This window comes from Bombus affinis, chromosome 12 (genome assembly GCF_024516045.1).
Source record: "Bombus affinis isolate iyBomAffi1 chromosome 12, iyBomAffi1.2, whole genome shotgun sequence".
Classification (NCBI taxonomy): Eukaryota; Metazoa; Arthropoda; class Insecta; order Hymenoptera; family Apidae; genus Bombus; species Bombus affinis.
Window position 1 is genome coordinate 10,447,291 of NC_066355.1, and position 26,861 is coordinate 10,474,151.

The 26,861-nt window shown below is 40.7% G+C and overlaps 1 protein-coding gene across 4 annotated transcripts in view; it reads right to left on the reverse strand.

The window, feature by feature from the left end:
• Positions 1–702: 702 nt before the first annotated feature.
• Positions 703–26,861, reverse strand: part of LOC126922376 (uncharacterized) — a 185,676-nt gene continuing 159,517 nt past the window's right edge. For all 4 annotated transcript variants that reach the window (XM_050734921.1, XM_050734920.1, XM_050734922.1 and 1 more), the window contains one exon: positions 703–5,061. In XM_050734921.1, coding sequence (XP_050590878.1) covers positions 4,774–5,061 — 288 coding nt within the window. In that variant the 3' untranslated portion in view covers positions 703–4,773. The remainder of the gene's footprint in view (positions 5,062–26,861) is intronic.

Genomic DNA, 26,861 nt, shown 5'->3' on the forward strand with positions numbered 1-26,861 from the left:
GGATACAAATAGGGACACTTTCCCTTCTGTGTTTTATGGGATACTGTGATTTTAATTTTGAGATACTTTTGAATGAAAACACTGAATTACGTATTCTGAGAGTAATATAGAGTTCTAATATTTTATTAAATTATTTCTCTGAACTGTTACCAGTATTTCTCTGAAACCTGCAAATTAGGATGAAAAACAAAAATTCCACAAAACTAATGGACCATTGCTAATAATTCTCAAACATCTTACTCTACGATTCTCTGCCTCTTGTATTTTGAACTAAACCATTTGTGGATGGCTGTCGCCTTCATGTTAGCCCACCCAAGGCAAAGATCAAGGACCTCCTCTGGATGGCAATGACAATATCATATCCGCAACTATCAACCCAGACAATAGTTGGATCTGTGAACACCGCTGGAGACAAATTTACAATATGATTCGCTTCCGCAGCGCAGTTAAGAGAACGAGCATTAACGATTGGTGAGATAATGGCAGAAACCATGGTTCACCAGATGTGCCACATAAAAATTAAATTTGATCATAAATTTGTTTCAAAGATAATGGCAGACTTCTTCGCAAATTCTCTGCCCTTCAAATTTTTGTATTTTTCCCCCATAAATTAAACTCCTATTTTTGTAAAATTTTTCGTACAATATCTCATGATCTTCGCGCAATTTCGGGTCTGACGAAAACAATTTGACCAGACATAGATATTTTTCAACAAGGTTTATTTTAACAGAAACAATGTACTGTTCTTGTTCTCTTTTCACCATTAATTTCTACTATACATAATATGACAGTTAATCAGTAAAATAATACACGACAGGCTCGCGATGGAGAAATAAAAAAGGGGATGTCGGAAGGAAGTTTTTCATGGGGGAATGGTAATGATTGTATGCGGAAATAAATTGAAGAAGGAAACGAAGGGTGAAAGAAGAAGAAAAAAAAATAGGTGGAAAATAAAATCATCGAAGTATCACAAGATTGCCTTATCGCCCGCTTCTTTATCCCTCTTTTTCTCCAGCATGCTCGTCTCATTCTGTACATATATTCTCTCATTTATATTTTTTAAATAAGTCGATATGCATACGAATTTCCTCTCATACTTTTCCTTTCTTTATATCCTCTCCTTTCTATATCCACTTTCTTCTATCTCCAGCAAACACAAACACACGTATCTCGTAGCTCGCTACTTCTATGTCCGTTCGCACCCCAAAACGATCCTGTTGCCCGACAATTTAACGATCTCGTGCTAACGCGGTAATGATGTGCATGAACCTCTGCTACGAAACTAAATAAAATACTACGGGTCCTTCTTCTGTAAAAGCACGATATAAATAAATGCTTAAGCATTATGTACAATGATCTCGTTTTAAGTAAAAGCCGCTAGCTCGGTTAATGTCCGCTCGTGTCGTCCAACCTTCCGTTTATTCATTTTTCAAAATGTTTAGCAGATAGTCTGTTCCGTATAATCAAATTTTCGAGAAACTTGGTACTTGTCTAATAAGAACGAATGAAAGGAAACAACTAAGAATTGAAAATTAACTCTCAAAAGTGTAATATCTTTGGGTCACAGGTAACCATAACAGTTTAAGTTTGATTTGGGACAGGTTGGTTAATTTTAATCTATGTTCTATACCTCGTTCGATATATGTAATTAATTGTTTTACTAAATTGTTAACGTACTACTAACATGTAACGGTCAAAGTATGCAAAGGATCGCGGATCTACCGAAAGCTGGAAGTACGAGCAGATGTACTGTGCGCGAGAACGCGCGTATAAGTGTATGTATACATAATATTTATAAACGTATAATAGTCTGCAGTAAATTCAGGCTAATGTAAATCTAAAAATACTGCTCGTCTCACGACTTATCAGCTCTTCCATTCTAACAACCGTCCTGGGCGACTCGCTCGTCTAAGAATATCTCTCTTTCTATTTACGACTAAATTGTTATTACATGAATACAATAAGGCAACGGGTTTACTGCTAAATAAATAAACGTTAAACGTTGTAAATAAGAGAGGGAGAAGATTAATTTACAATGTTTTCCCTAAATTATATTTACGGGTCCGTCCATCTCGTAAATCTATATCGATTTCCAACGTATCGGCTTCTAATTTGTATTCTCGTGTTTCTGTAATGTCGTGTCTATGCGTGTATGTATGCGTTTGTGTGCGTTACGTATACATATTCTTTATAGGTATATGAATGTTACCCGCTCGTGGATTTTCTCCGTGTGGTTTGCACGTAGAACGTTAGCAAAAATATAATTTAGTATATTTTATCATTTATAATTCATTCATATAAAAACTTTGTTAAAATATATAAAAGAAACAACGATTTGAGCAAATACGTATCATCCTATCGTACAGCTAGATATAAGTACCGTGTCGAAGAAACGTTCCCTTTCGTCGTTATTGCACATAAATTCTTCTTCTTTCTTTTTTCTTTATTTCTTCGCTAATAAAGTGTTGTCTCTTTTTCATTTTTTTCTTCTTAGCATACTTTCTCTCTCGCTCAGCCTCTCGTTCGTACAACTCTTTCACTCGTTCGTTTTTCACACGCTCTCACTAAACAACAAATTGTTCACTTAGTTCGTTCGATATATTATACCTACTGCGGTATGTACTTATTTAATATTTCCTTTTTATTTCTTATCGTCGTTTACGATTTTAATTCTTCGCACGATGATGAAGATTAGAATCGTCGTTCGACGCTTTACGATCTGTATTTGTCGGACTCGGTGTTTCCGCGAAATTATTCGAGTTCGTCTTGGATGACTATTGTCGCTTCGAATGCTTCTAACTTCGTTATTTATAATACATTTACAATCTCTGTTATCCAAAAGACATTCTCTAATGCTTTGCACTAATGAAATTGTACGTAGTATCGCAGAATTAATTTTATATCTTATCTTTAACGTAACATTTCATCCCTTGTATAGTATTCAAATTCAATTGAATGATGTTACAAATATTACTAGGACATTTTATATTTCAGAGACAAGCAAATTAATGTACTTTCTTGATTTCTAATCTACACATTTATCGTACAACAGAACTCGAATAATTTTTCTCAGTACAATGAATCTTTCTCGCTCGAAAGCTTCAATTTCAGGTAACAAAGAGCAGCATCGATGAGCATTACGAATTTCTAACTGACGTTAAAAATTGCCAATCGTCTCGATTATTTCGTTCATCTAAGAAAGGCTAGTCTTGTGGAAGACTTTTTAAAGATAGAGGCACTCGTTTCGTTGATCTCGCAGAATGTACATTAATTCGCGCTTTAATCATTCTAAAACGTTAATTTCCATCGCTAAGTCGATATTCCGGAGATTTCGAGGCTATTAGTTCCGCGTGAAACCGATCTTGAAATCCTGACACGTTAATTGCTCACGAAGAATCGAACATGTTGCTTCCGGTTGGCCATTTTTTTTTCTTTCTCCAACCGAAGGATGTAATTTGAATAAGCACGCAAACCAAGCGGTCTAATCGCTAATTACTATCCCAATTAATTTGATTATCGCGCAGCGTCATCTCTTTTATGCTCATCGCGTGTCTATTTCTAATTTATAAGCGGCAGAACGCGAGAATGCTAACACTTGTTAGTCACCCTCCACTTCCTGCTCGTCGAAGAGAATCTGTTAGCATGACCAGCGGTACAAGTCTCTTAAGAACCGGACAAAGGAATTACAAATTAAAGAGAATCGCACCGTTGGAAGATTTCACGAATGAAACTCTGAATCGGGCTGCCCAGATTCTCTGGACAAGTATTCTTGTTTCAGGCACTGGCAATCATCCTAAAGGTTTACGATTTAATTAAAGGATATGGTAATCGTCGATTGAAAATTTCATTTTAAATTCGATGGTTTGCCGAGCTTTCGGATCAACGTGCGGATAAGAAGTTTACTAAAAGATGTCTACTTATTACACTTCCCTTATCTTTCTTCTTTATAATAATCGTTGTAGTTCGAAGTTATACAAATTATTTATTTAAGTATCTGAAGTATTTAAGTATCTGAAGATGTAATTTCATTGCATCAAGATCGCACACTATATTCGTCAGAACAACGTTATATGAATAGGAACGAAAAAAGAAAGTCCACACGAAATTGCATTTATACGTAAGTAACAATGAGAATTCTGTTAAAAATTAAATCAAACATGAAATACAAATTTTCATCCCAAAAAGTAAGAGAACAACATATCCTCTACAAACTTCTTATCCACACTCCAAACTCTACATCGAATCAACGTAAAAAACTAAGTCCTCTGGCCACTCAACCTTCACATTCCCAATCTTCGCCCTCTTTCTCCAAGAGTCACCTACTCCCACGCACGATTTCACCCGATTCCACGAGCCAGTCATCTATAAGTAAGTACAACGCAGCAAAGTGAAATTTCGCCTCCGAGACGGAGCAATTTTTCTCCAGGTACTCTCTCTTTCTCTCTTTCTCTCTCTCTCTCTCTCTTTCTCTCTCTCACACATAATATACATATACATATGTATATATACGAAACTCTTTCTCGTTGTCGAACGTCCAAGGAAAAAGGAATATAACATGAAGGACAAGGCGGAGCCTCCGGAACTCCACAGCGTCCGCGGTCACGTGTACGCGCTGTCGCGTTGTCCGCGTCACTGTTTGATGGGCTTCTTGAAGACGACTTCCGGCTTGCGTATGGGACGTGATACGCGCCGTTCTATCCTGAGGGCCCTGTTCGGGTCCGTGGAGGGCGTGACCGTGCCCTCCGGGCCCAGAGGAGTCTCCGCCATTGTTTGTCAGTTTCCTGTGCTGCTCGGCCGCCTTCCAGGCAACTGTTGTTGCTGCGGTTGCTGCTGGTGTTGCTGTTGCGACGCGGCTGCCGCAGCCGCAGCCGCGTTCAATGCCGGCAAAGGTGTCTGATGGCAGTGTGCACAGTGCAAACAGACCGTGCAAGCGCCCAGCTTCCGGGCTAACAGCGCGCGAAGCTTCAGGGCTGGACCTAGCTTCATTCCCATAGGCCCGGTTAAATGATCCTCCGAAAGAAGGGGCAATGCCGCTCCATCGATCCGGTGCTCGCGGAAATTCTGCAAAAGAAACAGGAGCCATCGTTATTTCTTCTTGACAGCTTTGGTTCTTATTGGGAAATGATTCGATGGTGTCTGGATACAAAGGTAAGAATTCTTTGTTGCACAGTTCCTAACAAGGTATATAACGTTTTTCAAAGATATTTAATAGATTTATTAAAGTCATCCGCCCTTTAATTCTGTGTCAAATGTGAAAATGTAAAATTCTTAATTGTCCTCGCACTTGGGCAAGTGATTAACGTTCAGTGATTCAGAATGATCTAATGATAAACGTAACAGCGACACGAGGCTTAAGAAAAACGCGACCATTATCCATAGAAGGCGGAGCAGAAAGACATGGGAATTATTTCTACCACAATTCAAACCAACAAAGATACAATAAGATCTCTAAACACTCGAAACCACCTTAAAATAAAATGCCAAAAGCAAACACTCCGCTTCGCCAATTAAAACCACCTTCTCTTCATGCTCATTCACAATGATCATGAACAATGACACCCACGCGTGCACCCACCGGTCGTCTGAATCAGCGGAACCCACGCGTGTTCCTGAACGCGTGGCGTGACCCTCGACCCAGCGGAAGGTCGCGCGTTCCGCGCGGTGTCTCCTCTCGTTGCGCAACAAGCGGCATCCTCAGCGGCGTGGAACGCCGCGCTGCGCTCGCTCATTAAACCTCCGTTCCGCAAAAAGTCGGCTCGAGCTGCCCGCTACGGATAGAATCACGGTGCAGGACGTAGCAAGAGGAAAGAGGCGGAACGACGGAGGAAGGAGGCGGAAGAAGAAGAGGAGAGAAAAAAAAGGACGGGCGTTTCATTCACGGGGGCCACACGATCGTAATTGCGGCTGCAACTCGCCGCGATTTACCCCCGCTTAGCGTTGCACGGTTCGCGGCCACTCACACCGTACTACGATCGTTTGCCCGTGTGTGCTCCGTTCGCGAGCACAGAATACGCCGATCGCTAGCTTATGAATGAAATATTCAGCGTTCTAACGCGAACGCCGCACGCAAACCCCAGACCGGTCTTCGTCCTCGTCTTCGTGCATTCCGCGAACGCCAGCCGAACATCCAGATCCAAGTAAATCGAGTCGTCGACTTTTACGAAGCTGAGGAACGATTTAGATTTGTTTCCAGCTTTTGTTCAGCTTTCGTGGCAAAGGAATTTGAAGATAAATGTTCGCGGTGGTTGATCTCTCGGTTGAATAGTTTGCATCGACTTGGCGGACGAAGCTCCAATGGGAGTTTTCACTGTACGAAATTATTTCGAAACCCTACGAAGTTACAGTGAAAATCATTCATTCTTATTCTACAATATGTGTTAAGAAACATGTAATAATATACGCTTCGTTTAGATAAAAATGAACTTTTTATAAGTTACGGAAGACTTGCAGCGAACTAAATAAAATAAACGGCTGTGACATTCGTCTTCGATTAGAAAGTTCCCTTTCGTTAAGTCAAACTTTTAGAGCGCGTTAACCAAGGTATGATCTCTCACAATCGCCACTTTGAAAAAGCCAGTTTCTCCGACCGTTCTCAGCACACGGTTACAACAAGCGCAGGCAACCGAGTAGCGAAGCTGGAAAGTTATTCCTCGTCGGCCGGCTCGCTGACTAATTACAAGAAAAGGACAAGAAGGAGGATCAACGAACTTGCACAAATTATCCCGTGCCGCGGTTCTCGCTTTACACGCCGTTTACTCGCGTGAACCTCGCGGCTCGGTGCACGGCTAATTATCCCGTTTTTCCCTTGCAGCTGACACTGTGATCGCGCCAGAATACGGCCACGGGGAATACACAGGGCCATCTATCACGGGCGACACGGCCAACATTGTTTCGAATTTCCGATAGCCACGCTAACGGTATGCGAAAGCGGCCGAGCGTAAGAATGGAAGCTCGTCGCGCTTACCGTTTTCTTACGCGCGAACGTTAATTAGCCGAGTTGTTAGCTGGTACAAGACAAAACAGGGTCATGGGATCGTTATTAGATGCAGACGCGATGCCTGTTTCACGCGATCGAATCGTGCACGTTGGTTTGGGCTTGTTTGGGCCAAAGCGCAACAAACTATATCAGAAATATTCGCACGAGCCACGAGGATCATAACACACATTCCTCTAAATATTTTAGAAGAATGATAAGTTGAAGAGAAGCGTTTGATATTTATCCATGTTGATGGAGATTGCGATTGGATTTAGTGATTTGGTTGAGGCGTTGGTTTGAGACATTTTCCTAGTCGAACAGATTGCGAATGTTCGTGCATCTATGGAAAATTTAAATACATTAGACATGGAAAATGATTCTGTGATTCCAACAAGTTCGAGAGGGTGTCAGTATTGGTCAGTTCCGTACGAACGTTTTCCACGCAGAATCTAATAGAATTCAATTTCAGTAAATCGCTGAAACTTTCTTTAATCGCCTCTCTCCTTTCACGTTATAAATTACAAATTTCATATACGCAACCTAAAAACATTCCGGGGTATCCTAAAAAACCTTTTAAATTTCTGCCTACTGTATCGTACCTTACAAGACACGGTTGCATCCCTCCTTCCGCGAACGATCATTAGAAAAATACCACATTACAAGTAGAAATTAACTAATGAAAACTTGCACCTGTATTACCTATCGTAATTTCAGGTGAAACAAACTCTCGAACTATTTCGTTATTAAAGCAAGTATATCTGAGAGGCTAGCGCAAAAGACGTGGAAATTATAACGCGTGTCTCTGTGTGCTACGGCGTGTGTTTTTTTTTCTTTTTTTCAAAATAGAGACCTGCCGTGATGTTTTTGCCGCGCGTTAAACATCGTAGAGAAATCGTCGAGCTGTATCGAGTGCCGTGCTACGAGAAAAAGGCGTACTTTTATTATATTAAATTGCGGTACGGAATAGAATGTTGCTACGAAAGGCAGGCTTCTGCTCGCGATCTCTTAGCTGATTATTATGAATTACCACTCTGAAATCAGGGTATCAATTATGCCTGCGAGCCGTGGCGCCCCCAAGTAGCAGGAAATTATAGTGCACGATGTCTCCTCGTTGATCGAACCGCGGCTTTTTGCACCGAGCAACGTTCGCGTGGAAATTGTCGAGCTGTGCAACGCCGTGTAGAACGTTCTATTTCATTAAAATGTATTTAGGGTAAAACGTTGCTCCCGGAACACCGAGATTTTTCCCTGATCCGTTGATGAGCATGAATTAAAACCGCCGTCTCCCGATCGTTTTTACCACCCTTGCTCCGTAAAGGCTTGCTAGATTACATACGAAGTTTGTCTGTTCGTTTTGGCCGACTGCGTGCAGAAATCTTGTCAAGCGACAGCGGTCTCTCAAAGAGAGAAAAAGATGTTTAATGCGAGTCGCGGCTCTTTTCTTTCCAGTGGGATTCTTTCTGGCTGCGATCGGATGAAGATTTTGACATTTAGCCGAGTGCTTGTAAGATTGGAAACGGAGAAGGAGAAGATGAGCCGCGTTGAGAGATTTTCATGAAGCAATTGGAGCGTTTCCGCAATTGCAAATGCAACAGAGGATCGTTAGGTTTGCGTTGAAAGTACGATAGAGTAATTTCTGATACGATTATTAATATGGAGATAATATGGAGATTCAGTGGAGCCTAGAATCTTTTAATCCATTACTCGGTAATTGGATACCGTGCAGGAAAATACTGTAATTCATAATTTTACGCTTTTTACGGGGGCGTAATATCATACGTCGGACAGTCTAGTCTCGACGATTACAACGTAATTTATTAACGCTATATCATCGTAAATTCTAAATCTACGAATACAGAAAATTTCTTTGAACAACGCGTTCCTTCACGATCGGACTAATATCTAGAAAAAACTGGCATTGACAAAGAAACAAGAAGAAAGTGAAAGGAACCATAAAAAAGTTCGAGAATAAGTTGACAGGAGGTCCTTCTTGGGGGCAGACGTTCAAGATGGCAGAATCCACAGGAATCTCATCTCGGCGCATACATCTCATTGTCTTCGAGCAGGGATACAAGCAGAAGTTTCGTAATCTCACAAAACCTCGAGCCAGCCGTGGTGTCTGTGTGGTGCAGCTGCAGTTGCAGCGAATATATCATCCTCGTGTTGCACCGCGGGCGACCGCGGCCCTCCAAAGGCCCAGCCACGAAGACAACCTATATTTTCTCCACCCAGTTCCAAACTCTTAAGGGCAAACGCGATCCCAGACCGGGTCCAGCATCAATTATACCTTCCACAAACACGCTCTTATCTCGCGCGCTTGCCAGACAGCGCGAAATTCGAGCGCAACAGCTTCGAGGGTGTGTTTAATGATTTTTCTACGTTATTGTTCCACAACTAGATATTTAGATTCCATATTTACACGTTACGGTGGGCAATGCGATTCTCGAACGGATAAGCAAGATCTTTTACAGAGAATAATCGATAGAAAGAGGCGAACTTTATCTTTTCTTGATATCTCACCGATAGAATGTTTTCTAAAAGAACCGTTTCTTTCCTACAAAATTTTATACGAGGAATATTTCTTCGATGGAAAACTTTGTTAAAGGAATGTTTCTCGCGTAATAAATTTTGTACGCACGGGAGGGGAAGTGATAATTCTTCGATAGAGAATTTTATGAAAGGAGAATTTCTCTGATATAAATTTTCACGAGCAAAGAGTTTCCTACATACACGATTTTATGGAAAGAATATTCCTCTCGCAAAAGATCGTGCAAAGATAACGTTTCTTATTATACGCGTATGTGCAGGGTAGCAAACATATTAAGGAAATCACATTGTCCTATTTGCAACGCGATTCAAACGACGATGAAGCGAGAAGTATGGAAACGGACAGGGGAATTCTTTCCAGTCGAGGATCCACAGAAAGTGTTGGTCGAGCGTGAAAAGGATCGAGGTTCCTCGAAAAATAACGGCTTGCTTCTTGCCAAGTTCGAATTCTTGACCCCGAAGGATCTCGAAGCCGCGGTTATAACCTCGGAAGAGCACCGACTCGGAACAGCGTCACGTTAACTGGTCGCGATGGAGCCGTGGAATCTTTTCTCTCGGTCCATCGGTTTCTCTATGGGGAAAAACAGTCGCTGTAGCTTGCCCGTTGCAAAATCGAGTCGAGGCCTCCGGGAACGAATTTATGGAATGTAGCACTGCCGATACTCGTCCACGTTTTATACCTCGTTCTTCGGTTGGTTTAAGTTTCAAGATCTTTCTTAGATTCCCTTCCATTTTCGTATAAACGATAAGACGACTCTGCATGAAATTGCTGTTATTTTTTTTATTATATATTATAATTCTAGTTTTCTGGAATTTTAATGTCTTCATACGTTTCTTATGGAACTATGACTACTCTATTCGTAGAATTGCAAATATTTTTCGTGGAACGTATTTTCTTTACTTAAAGCGATAACGATGGTTACCATATATTTTCCATTGCTTTATTTAACTTTGCTTACTTTACCAATGTAAAAGTATTTGGATTTTTAAGTGTTCGAAAATGTCTAATTTTGTATCATGCACGTGTTACCATGTCGCGTACAATTTTCTACGAGAATTACGATGAATTCTGTAAAAAGCGAAATATTTAACGCCTCTCGACGCCGATTTACGACGCGTAAAATACGTCCTTTAATTATTCTATGGGTTTAAATCATTTCCCATCAACTATACCATGTTCTTCGAGGTAGGTTCGTAATAAAAGTCGCGTCTGTGACATCTAGAAGCCTCGTCACTACAGCTGTTGTGCAATGACAATGACGAGTTAATGAGATGAACGTTTTACGATATGTGAAAAATTCCAAGGTGGTTAGTCGCTGACAAATGACAAGCCGGCCCTGGTGAGTAATTTGCCGAGAACATAATGGAATATATCATTGGAAGTTTATTGGTCCATTATGGGCTTTTTGCTATTAAAATTCTTGATCTAAGAAGATTTAGATACTTGTCAAGAAATTTAATTTATCTTTCAAAACCATACGAAAGATTTGTTTTATGCTGAATGCAAAAAGTCCCAATGATTTTGTCTCTTGCAATGATAGAATAATCTGCTCGCGATAAACTTTCCCTAATTACTATAATATCGAAGAAAATTGTTTAACCATATATCTTCATCAACGTAGAAATAAATAATTTGTTTCTCACGACTAACATTAAAAAGTATCATTAAAGACTATATAATTAGATTTTACGAGATTAAGCTCTATAGTTTTCTTTTTCGTAGAAACTTCAATATCTTTTCCAATCATACGGATATTATCTTTCACTTTTCTCTGATCCAATAGTCCCTCAAATTGACATACATTACTTTAATAATCTAAAATCTAGACAAATACTTCACGGAAACCTGATACGTATCAGAAACATCTCGCACATCTGTATAATAACTATAATTGCGATATAACCTAATATAGTTGGCAATCTTGCTACAGCTGACGATTCTATACGCTAATCTGCACACGTCGAAGAGAATCTTCGTGACATTTGTAGCCGGACATGGAACGGTTGTTCGACGCAAAGAACAAAGTATAAACCAGCACGAATCTGGGACATACGAGGCGAAAAACGTCGTAACCGCTGTTATAACTTTTGTTAACGCTATTGCATCCAGCTGCTGCATTCGCTTCGGGCTGTTACGCGCTCACGGTACCGCCTTATATGGCGTTGCAGTATGCAAAACACGACGTGGAATGAACTAGGATGAACCGATGCTCGGAATTTACGTTTATGACTCCCTGTCGGGTTGTACACTACTGGGCATACAACGGATACAGTTTGTAAAAACGAACGCTATCGCTCGTACCTTCATTCTTCCCCGAGTTTAGATTCTAAGACGTTGCTGCTTCTGTAAGTTTGCAAGTGACTCACGAAAGTATTTGAACACTTAGCATGGAAAACTCTCACCAGTGTGTCGTACGTGTTATATGAAACATTTTGGGATTTTATTAACGTCGTAATGGGACGCGATTATAAAATTTGAAACCGATTCCCAGATGTATGTTAAAAATGGTCCCATTCAACACTGATAGCTATTAATACAATAGATAATTGATTATTCAAATACATTCTGATCTCCGCGAGGTATACATTTGCACCAAACATCATGCAGTTCCTTTGTTTAATTTCACATTTGTTGCAAATTTGATCAACGTGATCTTGATAGTCTTATCACGTCCTATGCTATACAAAATCTTTGTACATATAATATGTACAGGGAAGTGTATGAATTAACGAGGAACGAAGCGTGGAAGGTTTTCCATGGAGACGTTGAATATTATCAGAGGTTAGGAAATGTAAAGGTTCCCCTACCGTGAGTTACTAGCGAGATAAAGGTCGCGATTAACGAAAGGTGGAAGGTGACCGGAATTTCAGATACCTGTTCGACACAAATTCCGGGCGTCGGTTGAACCTAGCATGGCGCATCGTTACATAAAGGAATACCACACGAATTTACGATTTCTCCGCACGCATGGTATTTTCGACACAAGACCGAAACGTACATCGAATTATCTGCAGAGATAACGCTGACAAATTATCGGCTAAATGTTCTACTGGAAACTATTTTATCACATATAGTGATCAACTTTGTAGTACGAAATATCTTTGCTCTTTTAAATTCTTTAAACGAATTCGATGTAGTTTAGATACCTAGCTTTGTCGACATCAGGAATTACAATCAGCGCTCGAAATTTTTTAATACCAAATGGTAGCTCAAAGTGCTAAAGAAATTCAATATTAACCCTCATCATCAATCGTCTACATACTGAATCGTTTAAGCCCATGCAGCTCTATTTAGGTTCTTCTGTTTTAAAAAATCGACGAAACTTCTTGAATACTCTTCAAGGATTTTCGAATAGTTAATAGTTTAATAGTTTTAATTTAATAGTTAATAGTTTAATAGTTTTTATTGCTACATGTTACCTTAATTTGTTCGAGGAGAGCAAAATTCAAACAAAGACATTAGAAAAGTCGATCATAGCAGTGGTATGATTGAAAATGTAATCGTATCAAAGAATTCTTTAAAAAGTTTCAAAAGGAGCAAATAGTTTACTGTAATGTCGATTGAAAATAGAAATTGAAATTTGACCATCAGGTTTTCCGTCAAAGTTAAAATCGAATAAAAATGATAAAACAGGAAAATCAAGGATCTACTTGCCTCGCAAATTTCAAGCTAAACTATGACCGCTTTAAGATTCTCTCAATGGTAGAATGGTTAGAACAGATGCTCGCAATGGAATCACGCAAGAAATTCCTCGCAGCTGGCCTACCTTAAACCCGATCGGTGGCTACGCCACTGTGCACCAGCGAACAAGAACCGGTGACCTGCCACGCCCTGTCGAGGTCGTCGCGCGCCTCTCTCGCCGACGACCGGCGTACCGACGTCGACCGCGGCGTACCGACGACCGCTGCCCACCAGCCTAACCAGATCAACATCGCCCCACTGCTTCCCGCTACGCTCTATCTCCCGCTGTGCTTCCGTCTCTCCTCCTTTCTCCTCTCTTTCTTTATCCCTCTTTCACCGCTTCTTCCCTTCTGCTCTTTACTCTTGCCATCCAACCTCCTTTCATCTCGCTTCATACCTTTCTCTTTCTTTTTATATCTATCTTTTAACTGCCTTTTTTTCTCTCTTTTATTTTTGACGATAAATTTGTATTTTAATTCATTTACCGAATTCTTGTATTTTAAGATTTTTAAACGATTTTTAAACGATTCGATTCGATTTAGTTACTTCGTCAAGTTTTGTAATTTACACATCTGTTCTCAGGTGTGTTTTGTCTTTTCTTGTTCGGCTGCTAATGAAACGATCTAGTTTTTTATTTTATTCCTTTATTTTTAAGTTGGACTATTTCCACTTCCTCGTGGGTTACATTAAATGCCGGCCTTCTTCAAGCACACGATTTTTATTTCTATCTTTGGTTCATTTGCTGTTCTCAGCTTCCTTTTAAGCGACTTGTTCCTTTTCTACTTTCTCCTCTCGCGATAGAAGTCATTTTCTTTCTCTTATATTTCTCTTTCTGCCATCGGGCCAGTTAAACAAAGTGTCACACACCGTTCCTGCGACCGATTCGTTTTATCCTCAAGGTTTCGTCTTCCTTCCCCTCTTTCCAAGTTACAATCCCAAGTTAAAGTGTGCTCTGCCTAGCCGCACCCAACGTGACGTTTACGACGAGATTCCCTCGCTTTTTTCTCTCGTTTCTTCTCTCGCGCAGGAAGTCGAATGAAATCATACCTCGAGTTTCTTGAGTGTTTCGCTTCCTCGTGGAATTGCGGTTACCGAGAAAAGATACCAGGGATCAAGAGGTCAATCGGCTGACTCGCGACATCGCGCGATCCCATCTTTTCCTCTTTCGATCCTTTTCTACCTCCACGGATGAACTTCGATTTTACAAACAAATGTGCGTTCGATCGAGCGAAACATGTTCTCCAGTGTATAACTTCTAAGCGACTAGAAGACACCAGTGTGGCGCATTAAAAAATTCTAACATTCCCGTTAACGAATGTCAGAATTTTCAACGTTACATTTTTCCATATTTGTAAATTCTTTGTTCAATCAAAATGTAAAAATACACTTGTTCAAATATAAAAATACACAAACTATATGAACGCGATTCATCGATATCTGGAATAATTGTTATTTTACAAAATTTCGGACGTCTGCATAGTGTACCCCCTTAATCAACGTTTACGCGTTTAATTAAGCATCCTGTTCGTTCCCTTCGTTCAGCCACGAAACGCAATCAGGCACACAACCACGCCCAGCCTATTGCACAATCGTGAGCTTCTATTTTCCACGCGCGATTCCTACCCTGGATCGCGTCGGGGTTCGTTAAATCGTTGTTATCTCTGATTTCCACGCTGGCAGCCAGCTGTTTTGCACTATTTTTCATCCAACCGTGTTTTAATTATTATTCTAGCCCGTGTTACCAAACGATATCGAATCTGGAGTAATTAGAGTCAGGACGGCAACGAGGTAAATTAAGCTCGACGGAGATACCAAGTTATTTAGATAGACTACAGCGTGTAATCATGTCGCCTGGAAAAGAGTGGTGGCTGCTACGGAGAGAAAACCGTGTTCCATGGATGAAGGAACTCGCTTTGGATAAGTTAGCGTGGGACTATCCATGATAAAGTTACGGTTATTTTTGTGGAGAATAAATTGAACGATAGGAATTAGAAGGTTTACTTTATAGGTATCTAAGGATCGTAAAGGGTGGTTTAATTTCTTTAGTAAAGAGATATACCACGTTATAAAAATATCCAGCCACTTGTCGATTTTTGTCAAGATCTAATTTACTCGTGAAATTACCGATAAGATATTAATACAATATATAGACTGTTTATTTTGAAATCCATTTTCCCCCGTTTTAAAATATTCAGGTGATCGCGTTTTTATCGATTAAGAAATGCCGATAGGGTCTATTTAGTTTGTTTTTTTGAGAATTAACAGGACCAATATCTTTTTTCAGGATCATGAATGGGCTTATGCTAACTTCAAAATTGGTGAATTGCAAAATAAACGATTATGGGATTCCATTTATCAACGAAACTTCAATTGATTAAAACGAACGAATATTTTAAGACTGAAATTATAAATTGTTTATAACTATGAAAATCACATTCAACTGTATGTGAATTTTTCGTTTCGCCAATTTTTTTCAAAAAGATGAACTCAACACCGCTTTCGAAATAAACCGACCGTGTAAATCTTTATTTCCGCTTCCCTTTCGACTTTACACGGCATTGTCCGAACACGATGTTATTATACTTTCCGTAAGAGACGTAGCAGCCCAGAAACGTAATAGTCCTTTCTCGCCTCGCAATTTCCAAATTGCAACACGATGCATCGAAGTTTCAACCGCAAATTATCTATACCAAAGATATTCTCCGTGTACTTAATGAAAGATCCATCGAGCATAGTCTTCTACATATACGCGAGGATATCCAAAGGGTCCAGGAGGACATAAAGAGACCGGTGGCATCGTGACCGTGAGCGTGGCTTCATTACCGGGAAACCTGTTAGTTATGCTAATATCGGCTTACAAACCCTTCATTACTGCTGATGAGCAATTAATACGCCTGCCTGCCCCCTGGCCAGCAGCGCTAATGCACTCTGAATGTCTCTCAATTACACGACGACACGAGCGTTGTCCGCAAGGACGGCCGTAGTCGCGAGCTTTTTCGTCGTTGCGCCTTTTTCACGCTGGCCTTGTTTAATGGGAATTTAGAGGCTCGTTACGAGACAATTTCCTCGTTGTACGTTCCGACAACGGATGGAAATGAAGCGATATACGAAGTCGTGTTTGCTCGATGGGGCTCGATGCAACGAATAGGAAGTTGTACATCTTTTAAATGGTTTTCAAGCGCAGAAAGATTATCCTGTTCGTTGGATCGGACAAAGATATCGCGGTTATTGCCGGTGTAGTTAAATGGTAGTTTGTAAGGGTAGTTCTTCTCGTCTGATTTATCTTTGATGGCGTCGTTTCGAGTTTATTCAAGGATAATCAGTTTACGTTTAAAGCCTGTTAATACGTTTAGGACGATTCGTCGTTAAATTTATTAGTATAACGTTCCGGTCTACTTAAAACCAATTTCCTATTTTTAACGATGACTTTAATTTTGCTAACTTCGAATAGAAATTATTTTCCTAGCATCCTTCGATCTTCTGTTTCACTTACCAATCTTCAAATATTTATCTCCCTAATCATCCGCCGAAGAACAAACTTTTGTAATATCTTCGTATTGAAAATTCTCGATATATAATTTCGCAAAATTTCACAAGTCAAAGTTTACAAATTCCATCGAAATTTGTCTTCGTTTTATTCGAACGGGAATATAGAAAAGGAGGAAAAAATCAGTGATATCGAGTAGTGGATTCTGTAACGGAAAATTAGATGGTAAATACATCTGGAGAGAAGGAACGCAACAGGAGCCCTATATTTCGATTTTACGTTTTCACTGAGAGATAGAGTTGGCCGATAGCTAACTCTTAATTAGCGAGACGTGTTCTTCAGACGGTAGCAAGTTCGAGGCAATCTGCGGTTGATTTCCACCTGGAATGCAACTGCCGCTTTTACAGACCAACATTTGTTGAGATTGCTTAAACACGGATTATGATGCTTTCGAGCATTCGGGTTAATTGATGTTTGCCTAATGGGATTGTACAGTGAAATATAGTATAATTACGAGATTTGGTAAATAGCAGTTGTTCGACGGAAATGTAATAAATTGCCATGAATATAATATGCATGAACGTAATAACCAGGAGGAAATAGTTGCTGACGTGTAAAAAGCAGGAATTATATTGTAACGTTAATTACAGAATTACGATAACCTATGCTTAATACGGTATTAAGTCAGAATTAATCTCAATCTTTTAACGAGACAATCAATTTGCGAATAAATTACGTTAAATTCCGATTTCTCAAAATTACATTTTCATCGTAATCGATACGCTCAATATGGAATCCAATTACGTCCAACCAGACTTCCAATTTTCACAAATATGAGAGATACAATCGGTCAACGCAGATTTCACTTGATTTAATCTCTAAAAGAAAATTGCAAAGAATCGCACATTTATATCCTACATCTATTCAAAGTGCAGCAAAGTTTCTTAAAAACGAGATAATTTTCTCCTCGATTTTAATGGAAGAAAGATTGCGTATTACCACCATAATTTATGGCGTGCAATACGCCTAAGGGTGGCTCTTCGCTCTAAAATTCTTTCTTCATCTACCCTACTAAGCACCGAGTCTTTAGAATTTGTCTGTATCGTGTAATGCTTTAAATCGTTTCATTCTGCATTTATCATTAGGCCTTGCAAACCAGTCTTTTCATAATAAATCATACTAACGCTCGAACCAGCAGTATAAAAAGCGACAAAGATAAAATATCAATAGTTATCAAATGGTAGATCTACCTGACCAGTCGTCAATGTGATAACTGAATAAATCCAGCCCAATACATTATCAATAGATATCGATATCAGCGTTCAAGACGTTCACCGATATTTATCGATCCGTTTAAAACCGTCAGCGAGCCAGTCCCAAAGAAGATCGTAACGACGCGCTTATCTGCTCCACAGAGCAAAAAGGGATCGCATTTAGAATTTAAATTGCGACCGATCCTGCGAACTATCAGCGTCATGGCCGCGGACGATCGACTTCGAATGGCGCCACGACACCATTACGTTCCGTCGCGAAGGAAATCGCACCGGATCCACCGTCTCGAGATTTCGAGCATCAAATTCGTAGCTTATGTGCCCCCCTCTTATTTCGAGAAATCGATAAGACCAGGTCACGTGAGAGGAATAAATTGCCGGTAGCAATCTACACGGCCTTCTCTCCATCCATAGAAGAACAATCGGAGAAAGTATCGAACGAGAGGTCGAGGGAAAAATGCACGAAAGGTCGAGGCGATAACGAGATCGCGATAGCCGCGACAAAGATCTGTGTCGAACGGCGATGGTATGCATAAAGGCAAGTCTAGGGATTGGTTACTTTCTCGAACAGAATTGATAATTGACCCTTTCCACTCAGCGAAATTTTTATACGATCAATCGTTATAGCTTTTGGAGTGCTCTTTCTGGAAATCAAAGTCTTAGATTCGAAAAGGGAAATGTTAGAAGCGTTTATAGGTCCATTTATACGGAAAGTCTCTTCCTTTTGTATCGTTTTATCAGCGAAAATAATATGAGAGACAAATTTCAGATTATCAATGCCGTCGTTGTGGCCAGAGTAGACAAAGGATGAATATTCTTGAAGGAAGATCATATTAGACTTTCAAGAAACGTTTTCGAGAAGAAACTTCGCTTCTTGGCTTCCTGTTAGCATGTATAACGGTACGGATATTCTTTCGCGTGCATCGGTTATGAGGCAGATAACAGTCTTTGATAGGAAGATCCAGATTAGCGTGATCTGCATGCAAATTTCAATGCACGATACTTGAATTGAATGTATCTTTGATACCTGCTGATGATTGTCTTGTTAGATTAGAGAATGCAGCTGATTTAACCGATTTCCGCTTAATAGGTTACATATGTGTGTTCTACAAAAGAAACGAGTTTGTTTCATGAGTTTTAAATGAGTAAGCAAATAAATTGTGTACAAATATAAATAGGGAAATCCGAAGTCTTCGATATATCTTAATGTAACAAATTTCAATTTAAATTTTTTTTCTAAAAGATTTTGTACGTAAAACTATGCCATACAACGTGTCATTTTTATTCATTTTGATGCACAGTTCTTTATATATATCCAAATATACAAAAATGGTAAATGTGTTTTGCGATATATAAATAGAGAAAACATCTTCCCTTCGTATGTATCGTACATACCGTAAATATAATTCTATGTTACTAATAAAATAGACATGTTATTAATCCTTTAACCTACAACTACGGGCATGGCCCGTAGTACGATGATCGGACCAAACGTAAATATTACGGGCACAGTCGGGTCAAATATAATATATAATGGCTTGTTTACGTTTTCGGCCCAAAATTCCCGAACGTAAATCGTAGGTTAAGGGGTTAATAAAATAATAGTTGAAAATAACAAATTTTTCATCGTAAAAATAATTTTTGCCCATTGCTTTCTCCCCCAATCAATACGAATTGCCGTGAACTTGTCGAAAAGAGAATTTCGCTATTTATATGCTCGTCACTGTATACTTAGACAAAATTGGTATCTGCTGATGGTATTCGCGATAGTTTGGTCTTGGCGTTTATTTCTTTCAAATATGATAAGTCACGCAGTGTTTTACTTTAATAATATTTACATCTCTATATACAACTTGTAAATCAACGAGAGACTCGTAAGTCGAAGATCTAACTATCTCTTCAAGCAAACAACTAAAGAACTAAATTTACATGCTTGAATATTTCTTACCTCTCCGTATTACAGAAAGAATAAACAACTTGCTGGGATATTGTCGAAAAATCACAAAAGAAGTGCTGAAATCTGACAGACATCGAGGTTAGATTCCAGATCTGTGATTCCACCCCATAGACCCGTTGAACGAGGGAGGAACGAGGAACGAGACGCGTGGGTGGTTACACTTTATTATCCGGCATTGTTACAAATTGCCGCCCCCGCGTACTGCTCACGAACCAGCGCATTCTATTATCGGCTAAACCTCTGATAAATGCCTGCCTCTTTCGCGGCGTGGTCCTCGGCAATAACTCGTTATTAAAGTGCGGCTCGCGATAAACTGGCGCCGATAAATCGGCTCGATTCGTGCCGCTCGCAAATTCTAGTTTCCTACATCTGCGCACCCATTTCGCAAATCGACAAAACTTAATGCCCCGGGCAGCATTGATATTTTCTACTGTTATTTTCATAATTTGCCATTTTTATGCTGCCGGCACGTTCTACCGTATTATTTATGCTATAGAAATTGTAGCGTGAAGTAATATAATATACGCGTGTAGCGTAATATAATGCAATATGAAGTAAATTGAATGGTACCGAAGTAGATTGAATAATTTTTTTTATTCCCAGTCTAATCTCAAGGTAATGGGAATTATCGGTATCTAACTAGCCGCCCGCAGCTTCACCCGCACAGTGTCTACTCGTTTTTATGGTAATTTATGCGTATCACGTTCTGTTTAGATACCATTGCGTTTCTTTCTAAATGAGCAGTTTGTTTGCCGAATCCCTTCGGCTTTAATGGATATAAAAATATGGCTATTATTCGAGAAAAAACATACCCCTAAGAGTTGGATAATTCGTACGGCGAATTTCACGTCTTCAACTTTGGCAACTCGCGAGACATGGTCATCCTATCGAAAGAAAATTTCTACCTCTTCTTACACTTTTCGGTTATGTATTTTAAAAAATCCTTCCTTATTCCTCGTGTCTACGTCATGAAAGAAGTATACTTTTCAAATTTGACGTTTCTAGTTACAGCGGTTTGCACTGAGCGTTGATGAATGAACCGGTCACTTTTGCCTTTTATATATATGTCTAGATAACATTCGTTGATGGATTTCTATCGGATACAGAAGACTTAATTAAATTATGACTAAGAGGATTAAAAGTCAGTAAGCTTCGAAAGAATTAAAAGATCGAAGCTTCTAGTTCTATTAAAACTATTCAGTTTCTTAATGTATATTTTCTTCTTTATCTTCGCTGAATGTTATTTATCTCTTCGTGTATAAAGTCACTGCACGGTACTAATATTAGTAGGAGGAAACTTCAAAGCTACAACGATTAACAGAAAGAATTCATTAATCTTGGTCAACGAATAAATAAGCAAACATTAAAGAAAGAACCTTTCGGTTCGTCGATCGATTCATGGCGTTTATCAAATTTCTCCAGGACGTTGTACGTATTAGTGCTTGTCAAATCAGTGAATCATTAATTCGTGATTGATGAGATAAACCTCGGCCCGATGGATATATTCAGCAGAGGCCAAGATCTAAATTCGTTCAAGTTCGACACATCACGAAACGCATTATCTGCCGGTGAAAATCAACCAATCGATGATTTATCGTTACGATGTTCTTTCGATAATAGTAGAATTCTTTTTCATCTCGCGTAACATCTGTTTAATGAGCTTCTTTTAGCTTTCCGTTGTAAGAACTTATCAGATACTCTCTGCCGTGTGTCGAACACAATTTCTTTTAATATTCAAACGTGTACTCATTTTTCAGAAGAAAATTGAATCTCTGTAGATCCGGCGATAAGTATTTGTACGTTCTCGATTCTGATCGCTACACGAATACTTTAATATTTCGGGTTTCGAAACAGCGTGCTAGATTATTTCATATTAGGTGTGTCAATCGTTCGTAGTTACATCGCGCTTTTATTTATCAAATACTCGTCGATAGAATTATATTGATTCCCACAAAGAATAAAAGAAAAGAAAGAATTTAGAAGGCAACATTTTTCTCTGGAATTTTCCTGTCTGTGTTTGACAATGGTTGAAAACAAAATTGTTTAAAGATGGAAGCAAATTTCTATCCGTAATTCTATGATCGTCTTCCGATGAAACATTCTAAATATTTTAAATGTTCCATCATGGAGCTACGTATGCGAGCAAGAGTGTTGGGTAAATTTAACTCTGTGTTAAATCAAGTTAGTCGCTCGGATGAAAATGTACTTGCAAAAGGTAATGTTCGAGCGCCTTCTGGCAAAACAAACATGTTAAGCAACAAATTACAAGCTGCTTTTCCTTTCACAGCAGCGGCAACGGCATTCTACGTGGCGAAAATTCCGATCGAACCGATTTCCCCGCTTTAGCCGGGAGCTATCGTTTCCATCGATCTACAAGCAGCTGTTTCCCGCGCTGCTTTTCGTCGACGAGCGTACGCACGGACCCGTAGCAGGTCGACCCTGAACTTTCTAAGCTAATTTAAATTCTCGAATGGTGCTCGTAGGTGCGTCCTGACCTTTGGTCACGACCTCGACCGCTTTACTTCCGGTGAAAACTCGCGAACATCAATGTTCACCTCCGATGAACCCATCACCGAGGCAATGACGGTTCACTGTCACGTGTATCAGGGTACTGATACAGGGGTACAGGGTATGTCATTGGAACGATCGACGAGATGCAAACGTGTTAAACTGATTAATTTTCTGGCAGATTAGATAATCATTTTTTGTTTGATAATCAAAGCTACATTTCTTTGAAAAAAAAGAAAAAAAAAATAGTGTCTCTTGAGAGGAAGATATTTACTTGAATAGCTACTGAATTTTGTAAACACATTTAGAACTGTGTTTATGAATATTTTTATTAGATGTATAATTTTATTTGGTACTTTGAATCTTGTCAACAGCTACCTCATATGATACCGCGGTAGTTTCATGCTATAATTTCTATTAACTGTATTCAAGACTTAATTTATCTCATCGTATAAATTACACGAAGTAGGGGAGGAATTCTGAGGGGTAAGATAAACTTGTTGGAAACAGTTAAAAATTCAGCCGGAGCGAGTACAAGCGTAAGATCCATAGCTGGTGAGCTTGATACCACGTGTTCGCGCTTTTCCTTGCTCGAGGAAAGATCGAGCAAGCTGATTTATGCCCAGTTTGGAGACAAATTAACGGCATGACGTCTTATTTCCGAGCTTCGATGGTTTCCCTACGAACATATTTTATCTAGGCTGGCGAAATTTCTCGAAGAACCGACGTTCCAATGTTTTTCAAAGTCGGTGTCGTGCAGAGACCCGCGATCCTATCGACGAACTGTACAGTTAAAACGGTATAATGGATGAAATGCAAATTATCGGTGTGATTTATTGGCCGGGAATTCGTGGCCGGTCAAAGATGAAAACGGAAACACAAAAGAGACTAGACGATTAGCGTTTCTGCGAACACGTGTTCGAGATTTATCGCTGTGGGATCTTCGAGTAGAAGTTCTCGATTTGAATTTCGTATGGTGAATAAATTTGGCGCGTGATTTTAGCGGAACGAAATGTAAAGAGTGTGGTAGAACTTTACTGGGCAAAAATCCGAAGAATTTTTAGAAAGTTGATAGTTCGTTTTTGTTTAAAGAATTTACGAGCGGATTCTTAAAAACTTGCTGGTAATACTAAGAATAGGAAACATACAGGAAATATCGAGTAAACCTCTATAAACACAGCAGTCACAAACTCAATTTCGTACTTCAGTTTAAACTAATAGGGAAGGCGTTACAAAGCAACATATCATTATTGCTTGTTAGCTAGAGCGCCATAAACGTTCTGGTAGAAGTACTAGAAACTGTACTAGGTAGTTACAGTCACTCTGTCAATACAATTTCAAGCCTGAAAAAAGTACAACTGTACCATGCAATAAATTACAATACTCCATTACTATATACAGGTACTTGGAAGAAAAACAAATACAAGCTACAGAATTAAGTCGTTCTAATTGTAGTTTCCAACAACTATCCGAATTACATCGCCATGCCACAATACTTAAACAAACCTAATCCAAACTACCTCTCAAAGAACCACTCGGTACGTACTGATATATACCAAAGATCTTTCGTTTACAAAGCAGCCTCTCCAAAAATTTCGGCGAATCCCTCAGAACGCCTTCGTCATCCCTCGGATCGTCCACCCACACGTCTCGGGGCAGGCACAGAGCGGCCCGTAAAAACGTCGGCGCAGAAAGCGCATCGACCTCATCGCGGGCTTCACCTTCAACCTCCGGGGCTGGCTCGTTGCAGCGGCAACACTCGAAAGAGCATAGCAGGGTGATCAAACGGGGAAAGTGGTCGCCCGGAGGAGAGGCTCGGCTGTTCGAGGCGGTCTCTTCGAAAGGCAACCTTGCAATGACCTCCGCTGAACCCAGGCTGCACTCGACGGCCACGGAGGGAACGAGCGACAGAGAAAGGCCAAAGAAGAGAGGGCAACGGAGGGACTATATTATACAGCCATAACCGTGGCTCTCTCACACGCATGTACACCTACGTACGTAGATCTCGTATATGCGCTCACACACATACACACACGCTTATGTAGTCAAGGGGAGAGCGCACCTATGGCCACCGGCGGACCTCCGTGCGGTCGCCGGTTTATCTGCAGGAAATCTACTCTTGTAGGCATGCCAGCGGATCTGGGCGGGGGCGTGCGGGGTTGCAGGGACGCGGTGGAGACCCCACGACGGCCTGGTGTCCCCCGTGGAACCGCAGCCGCCGCCACACTACTGGCATCCGCGGCGGGGAGAAGCGAATGGCAGCGCCGCGGATAGAGTAGAACAACGTGCTACCAGCAGGGGATCGCGGCCCCGATACAAGATACTGCCACGTGTTACACGCTGTTCGCCACCAGAAGAAACGCTCGCCTCTGTCCCTTCTTCCTTCCCACCCCCTCCCCCTTTCTCCCCAGTACAGAGTCGTTCCTCGTGGTCTTTCGGTAGTAGCCCGGATATCCAGGCCCTGGTGCCGGTTGGCCACCTCGAACAATGCGCCTCGATAGTCTTCCGGGTGTTTGAATAATGGCCAAGCATCGACCGGGACACACCACGCTCTCGCGCGTCCGCCATTCCGGGGATGGCTTGAGTTTACAACTATTGCGTTGAGATATATAGTACCATATATTTTTCGAGAAATATCGATCTAAATTGGTCTTGAATCTTCACGAAGCTTCGTACCTAGACAACACTTAGACTAAAAGTTACAAATTCCCATAGCTTTGTCAATCTCTACCGTCCAATTCCTAAAATCAACTACCTGTTCCTCTCATCGCTTCACGCTGCTTAAATCAGCCGACCGCTCCACCCGCCATTCCATTAACCCGATCCCTAATCAAATTAAAGTACCATATCGTTACCCTCAGCCCAGCGCCACGCTCTTCCCAAACCCTCCTTTACTTGAGAACCACCTGTTCGCCTCTCTCTCTCTCTCTCTCTTTCTCTCTTCGTCCCAATTGCACAGCCTCCTCGCGAGACTCGTGAAAACGTTTACGCAACAGGGAATTTCGCGGAAGAACCGCGAGGTTCTTCCATGGCAGAATACACCGTGGCAGAAAAAGCGGCTGGGGCGTGCTAATATCGGCGTAGCGAGTGATTACACGGGCACGCACGCGGCCATTCGACACGCGAAGGGTCAGACAAGAAGGCTACCGTCCGAGCAACCAGCGTTCAACTTTCTCCGGCGAGTTGTCATTAGCTCGTCGCCCGGCTCGTTTATCTCGCGCTTCATCCCTACGCGCGCGGAATAACCTCGTTTCCTTTCTCGCGATTCCACCGGCCGGTTATCGCCGTACGATCGGCATACATCGTGCATACACACGAGTACATACTTTCCAGATGCCATTTGAGATTACGCAAATGAACGACGACGATACACCACCGAGCGGGCAAGAGGGGGAAAAAAAGGAAGAAAAATGGCAGATTAAAGGAATTGAGATGTTCGCGGAAGGGGACACCTCGCGGCGACAGCCAGCCCTTTCTTTATCGAACCAGCCGTAAAGCCACGGGTTTACCGATAAATGAGGGGTTTCGCTGTAATCTGTATCTACCAATTAGGTAGCTTGCACGGCCTGCACGCAAATTAACCTGGCACCATCGCTGTCATCCGACCACGATTATTAGTCTGCTTCCCTCGCGGACGTGTTCTTAATGCGCGCAACGGTTCAGAGTGAATTTGATTTATACAGAGCGTCGAGTTTTATGGATTTTATGAGTGGCGTGGAAGTATACGTTCGAGAGGAAGAGGATTATCGAAGAATCTTGGAATTGACGACAGCCCTCTTCCGTTAACGGAATGAAATTGTTCGATCGAGTTTCCTTTTTACCAATTGAATTCGTAAAATTCATACGATTTATAAAGGCAATGATTCTCCTACAAAAAAAAAAAAAAAAACAGCGAAACATCATAAGAGATCTTGCGTTGTAAAGTGAATTTAAATGACACAAATAAGCCCAAGAGAATTATCCGAAGAACTGCAATCGCCTCTACGTAAGAAGAGAAACTTCCATTTAATTTATCATTGCTTTTCTAAACTCAGTTAACGTATCAAAGCGTTTCCCAATACGTCGTTGTTCCCATTACATTCTCAATATTCCACGCGATTGTTGTCATCGAATGGCTGCAGGGTATTTTCGTAGTGTTCATTTCCATTCTACTCGAAAATGATGCAGTTAATATCGTGTGCACGCGTCGTTTCCCATAAAGCCAGAAGAAGTTCACGAGAAGGCCCTCTAGCGAAACGCAAAACCGGGGTTACATCGATCACGTCCTTTTCAGAGAGTGACATTTAATACCGTGGGTGGTGGGCGCCACGCCAAGAGAAATGTCATGGGGCAAACGGGAACGCCGGCAGCGATGTACCGGAGAAAAATACCCCCGACAGTGACATAAATTTGTCAGTCGAGCGATTCCAACCGGACAGAATGATACATTCACC